This window comes from Zingiber officinale, chromosome 5B (assembly GCF_018446385.1).
Source record: "Zingiber officinale cultivar Zhangliang chromosome 5B, Zo_v1.1, whole genome shotgun sequence".
Taxonomy (NCBI): domain Eukaryota; kingdom Viridiplantae; phylum Streptophyta; class Magnoliopsida; order Zingiberales; family Zingiberaceae; genus Zingiber; species Zingiber officinale.
In genome coordinates this window covers 101,316,937-101,324,582 of record NC_055995.1, presented here as the reverse complement: position 1 = coordinate 101,324,582, position 7,646 = coordinate 101,316,937, and the positions used below count along the sequence as shown (strand labels likewise).

Below are 7,646 nucleotides of genomic sequence, written 5' to 3'. Positions count from 1 at the left end.
GCGGGCACGCTTCTCTATGCGTACACATTTTCCCAAACATATCTTAACGAGCCCCTATAAGAAAAGTAGCTCTGGCGTCATTCCGCAATCGTCCGAGCATATCCCGGATGTGACGGTGGAAGCTTCCACTGTATGATCCTGTGTACGGCTCGGCCGCCAACCTTGCTGCCTGTCGGCGGCAGGCGTCTCGAGGATGATGTTATCCCTTGTCTCCTTTATCCTCTTGCGCTTCCTGTCTGTTCCAGGGCCGAGCAGTTAGGCCGCTCGGCGGTCATATCACTTCTGCCTCAGTCGTATGCTCGGATGAGATTGCTCCTGTCTGTCTTTGTTGTCTTGTGCCCCGGACGAACGGACAGCCCGATCGGCCCTGAAACCATTTTACCTGAGCATCGGAAACCCGACCCCTAGTCGGGTTGTCTTTTATTCCATGGGGGATTCCAGGCCGGTCGGCCCTCTTCTTCCCGTCGATCAGGTCTCAGGGTTGAATCTCTTAACCTTTGACCTCCGCGTGTCATTGACCTTTCGCCGACGAAGGTTCCCCATCTTTATCACCGAATCACTGTACATTAATTAATTGGTATCAAATCGACAACCCACCACTAATAAGTTGCATTGTCATCTATCCAATTTCCTCTAATTAACATTTAACTTCTAATGCCTCAAAATAACAATTGATGGGTCAAAATCAAAATGCACTATCTTATTAGGACAAGTTTTTTAGAAAATTAAAATAAAATCAAACACTCAAATTTTTTTAATAGGACGATAATCGTGAAATGTTGGCGGAGTGACGAGCCATTCATATTTTTGGATTACTTTGGTGTCTTGATAAAAAAAATTTATGAGATTAAATTGATCATTTATAGAATTAATCGATTAGAATAATTAAATACTAGGATTATAAAAAAAATAAAGATATTATTATATAAATTATAATAATTTTAGTTTAAATAATTACATTTTAATTAAAATTATTTTAAATTATTATATTATTATAAAGATATTGGATTAATAATATTTTACGAAAAAATAAAATAAGATTTTTTTTAAAGCCCACTCTTCTAACAATAATAAAAATAAAAACTTTTCTAATTTTTGCCTAAACTAATTTTAAATTAAAGTTATTTGTAGAAATAAAATATAAAAGCAAACCTCCCCAACCAACTCACTTCACCAAATCCTGGATTTGGCACGAAATAAATTGCTTGTCTCGACGCAATTAATGCTTTAAATGTTGAACCGACCAGTTGGTTCAATCAAGAACCGTCCACACTTTAAGAGGCTCAGTAGTGAACCGGGAAATCAAACCGAGCCGCGCACAGAGAAACCTTTTCATTTGCCCCTTCGAGTTTTCCATTACTTTTCTTGACTCTTTGGAAATATTTTGAAAACTCTGGAGCCAAATGAAAGTTTCTCCCCGGCATATATATGCAGTGCCCCCGGCCGTCCATTCCAAGCCACCACCTCGATTAATCAGGGAGATGACGGCCGAGATTTGGCCCCTAGTGCTCGCTGCGGTTGCGATCGCAGTCACCGCGGCGGCGGCGGAGAAGAAACTGATCGTGGCGGTGGAGGGGCTGGTGAGTTGCCAGGCGTGCGGGAGCGCGGGGGCGTGGGACCCGGCTGCAGCGCGGCCGATGCCGGCGGCGAGGGTGGCGATGACGTGCAGCGACCACCGGGGGCGGGTGGTGCTCTACCGAGCCGCGACAGCGGACGACAATGGCTACGTGTTCGCGGAGCTGTACACGACGACGATGCGCGGAGGGTACTTCGACCCTGCCGAGGCGTGCACAGCTCGACTCCTCGCCTCGCCGGACCACCGCTGCAGCGCCGCCACCGACATCAACGGCGGGGCGCGGGGGGCGCCTCTCCGGTTCCAGAACACGACCATCCCAGGAGAGTACGTGGACATCGACGTCTACGTGACGGGGCCATTGGCCTTCCGGCCACCGCACTGCCCGACGAAGATCGCCGACTAGGCTTATCAGGCACGATTTTACTACAATTTAATTGTATTGAAGGAAAGATGGGACTTTTAAAAATTATCTATTTTTTTCTTTTAAATATATATTTTTTTAAAAAATAAAAGACTAAATAGATAGAGGGTTTAATTTGGCAAAAGACTATTATGCTCGCGTCTGTATCTCATACGGTAAACCAATAACCATTTATCAACTCAACTTAGCCGTCTGAGCGATTTAATTATCCACCTGGAAAGTAGGAAAGTTGGCCAGCAAACGATTAGGTCCACCGTGGTGAGGCTGAGACGGCCGATCATACCATGTGCAGTAGAAAGAGGAGCCGCCCTCAAACTAAAACTAAAAATAATAATAATAATAATAATAATAATAATAATAATAATTATTATTATTATTATTATTATTATTATTATTATTATTAGGTGAGACCAGTTTTGGGGACTTAGCGTGCATGGCTCTTTTTTTTCATCTGCTGAATTCTTTAGATGTCAGCATGTATCGTATTGTATCGTGTGACACTTAAATGTTTAGTAAATCTAACTCAAGTAAATATTTTTTTTTAAAAAAAACTAGGGAGGAAAAATAATTTTACACTATTTGATATAATTTTACACGGATGAAGTCCGCTATCTTGACAGTCGACGCCCCCTTTGGCTGTCTCGTACTATTGGAAAGAAATAAATTAAAGAAAATCAAAATAAGTCATCATATAGAAAGATATTTCGATAGGTTTTGCTGGGAACCAACCCTTGCACAATTCTATAATTCTATATGGTGACCGACTTAGCTATATAGCTATATCCTAGGAGCTACGCTATTTGATACAAGCTTGGATACAAAGTGATGCATATGGTGCAAAATTCTCATCGTGATGACGCAACGACAGAAATTCACCTCGCACCCAATAGTGATGTTGTTGAAACTTCCTCTTAACTTTCTTTTCTAATGACGGAGACGATTCTACGAAAAAACAATATGCGTCAAAAGACTCATCAGAAATTACCTCAATGAATCCCTCCGATGCCTAATTCATATCATGGAGCCCCAAAATAAAACAAAGCAGAGAAATAATAAGAAATTGAGTAAAAATAGATGAGATCAGAATATATAAGGGAGTCATCCTGTCCGAAAGTTGAGTCAGAGGGACCGTCAGGTGAGGTGGATGGAATGTTGACGAAGTCGCGACGTCCCGGAGGGGAGTGTGCTGAGATGGCTTCTGTGTTGACCAAGTCCTCAGAAGTCCTCTGATCAACGCTACCTACAGCCAGCGACCGGGTTGACTCAGCCCCCGGTACCTCGATGCTCGAGGCAGATCCAATAAATATATGAGTACAAGAGTAAGCCATAAAATAATGAAATATGCATAGAATATGAACGGAGAACGTACCCTGGCCCAGGGGGCGCCCTCGGATGGGACGCAGCTCGAGTTGTCGGGACCTGGAAGAGTAGCCGAAAGGGAGTCATGTGTGGAGCCGAGTCTGGAAGCATGGAGCCGAATGCGGTCTAGATCCAGAAGACAAACAGCAGGTCGGGATAAAACACCGGCACGCAGACCGAAATACAACACCGGCACGCAGGCCAGGACCCGAGATCGGCACGTAGGCCAGGAAACGAGATCGGCGCGCAGGCCGGGAAACTAGATTGGCACGCAGGCCAGGATGTAGCATCAATACACAGACAAGAATACAATATAAGCACACAAGTTGAAATATGACAATCGCACGAAGGACGAAATACGACGATGGCTCGCAGGCCCGATCAATGCCGAAATCGCATGGCGGTGTGGATCGGATACCGGATCGATGTCAAAATTGTACGACAGTGCGGCTCGGAGCACGACAACCGCTGTACCATCAGCGAAGCCATGGATCGGCTGACGACTGCTGCTGGAGTGCACTAGGAAATAGAGGAGGGCGGCGACCCGAGCCGATGGTTGCCATGTGAAGACGAGGAAGAGGGCAGTGGCTGCTGGCGTCAACAGTAGTGCTCACAATGGCGTCGGCGCGGAAAGAGGCAGTGGTCTGCCCGGCGACGACGTAGCGAGGAGGAAACGAAGAAGGGCAGTGGTCTGCCCGGCGGTGGTGCTGGCTGAGAGAAGAGAGGAGGCCGAGGAGAAGAATGACTGCGAACTATCCAACGGTGGCGTCGCGAGGAGAAGCTGGAGAGGAGTGGGAGAAGAAAGGCGGTCGTCGTCGGCTGTCGCTTGAGGGTGGTGGCTGGATAGGGAGAAGAAACTCTCCCTGTTCTTGCTGTCGGTCGCGGCGAGAAGAGGAGGAGAAGAGAGGTGACACCCGGCGCAGGCGAGGGGAAGGAGGAGGAAGCAAGGTGGGCGGTCGGCGCCGGCGATCAACGTGAGAGAGAGGAAGGAGTTGCTCTCGTTCCTGTGGCGGCGACGCAGATCCAAGAAAGAGGAAGAGAAGAGGAGAGGAAGGAGGGGAGGTGGGTGTGACCGGCAGAAGGGAAAGGAAGCGGCCGGCGCCGGCGTCGGCGCCGTTGCTGGCGAGGAGGAGCCTCCACTCCATAGCGGCGGCAGCAGCAGAAAAACCTCCTACCATGAAAAAATCCTCCTCCCTCTGCATGCGGCGTGAACAGTGCCCTAATAGGGCCGCTACAGTGGAATGACTAACATGCCCCTCTCCTTCTATTATTTGCTCCCCTACCCTTACAGCATATCCACATCACAAGCCTCCCTCTCAAGTCTAGTCGAAGGAGGCGTAAGTCCGACTGACTAGACCAAGCCCAAAACAGAATCATTGCCGAGCGCGGAATCAGATCGCTGGGCTCGTCTTATCCCGTCGAATGAGTAGCTGTGACGATGCCACGCAAGTGCCTCAAATAGAATCGAGCGAGCGATGAGAAATAGTGCGGAAGGCATGCCGAGCAAGCGATCGATCAGAGGCTGAGGGAGACCGAGTGATATCGAGAAGATGCTCGAGCGATACTGAGCAAATTGATCGGGTGATTATGCAAATGATAAGTAAAAAACAAGCGCCGACCAAGAGACGAATGCGAGGCAAAGCGATAATTGAAACACGGGCAGCGGGTGCGAGACGCGGACGACGAGTGCAAGGTGGAACGACGAGTGAGTCGTGAGCTATGAATGTCAACCAAGTCATGAGTGTCGAATAGAACGGCCAACAACCTAGAATTTGATCGATCATCTGAATGATACTCGGGTGATAGGGCGACTACCAAACGGGTCGGAAGACGATAGGCGCGCGACGTCAAGCGTGCGACCGCAAAAATGTCGTCTGAGTGACAATAAATCGCAACCAGGCAATAGAGTCTGATGGACGAGCAAGGTCGTGAGTGCGGCCAAGAAAGTACCGGCCCCGTGACAGTGAAATCGTGACCAAGTAATGGATGAACCAAGTCGTGGGCTCAACCGAGAGAATACCGACCGAGCGACAATAAATCGCGACCGGGCGAATGGAGAGAAGGATGAACTAGCAAAGCCATGCGCGCGACCGAGAAAGTGCTGACCGAGCGATCGTAAATCATAATCGGGCAATAAAGAAAATGATGGACGCGCAAAGTCATGAGCGCGACCGAGCGAGTGCTGACCGAGCGAGTGCCGACCGAGCGATAGTGAATCGCGACCTGGCAATAAAGAGCGTGACCGAGCGAGTGCCGACTGAGCGACAGTAAATCGTGACCTGGCCACAAAGAGAATAATGGACGCGTAAAATCTTGCGCGCGGTCGAGAAAAGTGCTGACCGAGCGACCGTAAATCACGACCTGTCAATAATGATGGGCAATCCAAGTCATGAGCGCAACCGAGAGAATACCGACCAAGCGGTGATAAATCGCGACCGAGCAAATAGAGAGAATGATGGACGCGCCAAGTCGTTAGCACAAACGAGAAAAGTACTGACCGATTGTCAATAAATCGTGACCGGCCATAGAGAATAATCGACCAGGAAATAGTGAGAATGTCGAGCGGGTCGAAAGATGATGAACGAGCAGTGTCAAGCGCGTGATCGAAAAAATGTCAATCGAGCGTCCGTAATCATGATCGGGCAGCCGAAAAATGCACCAGGAAACAAAGAGAATACAGATCGAGCAGAATAAGAATGGGCAAATGATGGCAAATACACAATCGAGAAAGCCTGTAAGCGATAGGTCGGTCGGCGTAAAGCGAGTAGCCGAGTGGTACAAACGAGTGATCGAGCAAACGGCCAAGCAACAGCGATGGGCGAAACATGAATGGCGAGTGTCGGGCAGCGTGACAAGTGGAGCGGTGAGCGCTAACCGGGCAACAGCAATGAGCGAAACGCGAATGATAAGTGCCGAGTAGAGCGACAAGTGAAGCGGTGAGCGCCGATCGGGCAACAGCGATGAGCGAAACGCGAATGATGAGTGCTAACAAGAGTGGCGAGTGGGCGGTGAGTATGATAAGTGTCGGGCAGAGCGGTCAGTGAAGCGGGTGTAATGAGTGTCAAGCAGAGCGGTGAGTGGAGTGATGAGTGCCGACCGAGAGGTCGTTGGGCGTGAAAGCATGCTCACTTATAACTCGCACTGAGGCGAGAGTCTGGGACAACCGACCAGGAAGGTCGTTGGGCATGAGAGCATGCTCACTTAGAACTCGCACTGAGGCGAGAGTCTGGGACAACCGACCGGGAAGGTCGTTGGGCGTGAGAGTCATGCTCACTTATAACTCGCACTAGGGCGAGAGTCTGGGACCCGACCTAGAAGGTCGTTGGCCGTGAGAGCAGTGCTCACTTATAACTCGCACTGGGTGAGAGTCTGGAGGCGTGAGAGCAGAGCTCACTTATAACTCGCACTGAGGCGAGAGTCTGGGACAGCCGACCGGGAAGGTCGTTGGGTGTGAGAGCCTTACTCACTTATAACTCGCACTGGGGCGAGAGTCTAGGACCCGACCTAGAAGGTCGTTGGGCGTGAGAGTCGTGCTCACTTATAACTCGCACTGGGGCGAGAGTCTGGAGGCGTGAGAGCAGAGCTCACTTATAACTCGCACTGAGGCGAGAGTCTGGTTCAGCCGACTGGGAAGGTCGTTGGGGGGTTGAGCGTGAGAGCAGTGCTCACTTATAACTCGCACTGGGGCGAGAGTCTGGGACAACCGACCTGGAAGGTCGTTGGGTGTGAGAGTCATGCTCACTTATAACTCGCACTGAGGCGAGAGTCTGGAATCCCGACCGAGAGGTGATCTGGAGGCCTAACTAGTACTCGATCTGGAGACCTGACCAAGAATTGATCTGAAGGTCTGACTAGTACTTGATCTGGAGACCAGGCCAAGAATTGATCTGAAGGTCTGACCAGGACCCGACTTGGAGACCTGACGGGGAAACATTCTGAATGCCTGACAAAGAAGCAATCTGGAGGCCTGCCCCGGAATTGATCTGGAGATCTGAGCAGGACTTGATCTGGAGACATGATCGGGAAACAATCTTAAGGCCTGACAAAAAAGCAATCTTAAGGCCTGACAAAAAAGCAATATGAAGGTCTGACCCGGAATTGATCTGGCGGCCCGACCAGAAATTGGTCTGGAAGCCCGACCAGGAATTGGTCTAGAAGCCCGACCGGGAATTGGTCTGGAAGACCGACCGGGAATTGGTCTGGAGGCCTGACCGAGAGATCGTTAGCGATACTCCGATCCAAGATCGGTGGTGATACTCTGGTCCGAGACCAGTGATGATATCTCGACCT

General features: G+C 49.5%; 1 protein-coding gene across 1 annotated transcript; it reads left to right on the top strand.

Moving 5' to 3' along the window:
- The first annotated feature begins 1,481 nt into the window (after positions 1-1,481).
- On the top strand, positions 1,482-1,979 carry LOC121986873. The gene has a single exon (XM_042540802.1). It carries the CDS (start codon positions 1,482-1,484, stop codon positions 1,977-1,979), a length of 498 nt encoding a protein of 165 aa, XP_042396736.1.
- The last annotated feature ends 5,667 nt before the right edge of the window (positions 1,980-7,646 follow it).

What these genes read in the sequence shown, in the direction of transcription:
- LOC121986873 (XM_042540802.1), top strand. Translation starts at nt 1,482, where the DNA reads ATGACGGCCGAGATTTGGCCCCTAGTGCTCGCTGCGGTTGCGATCGCA.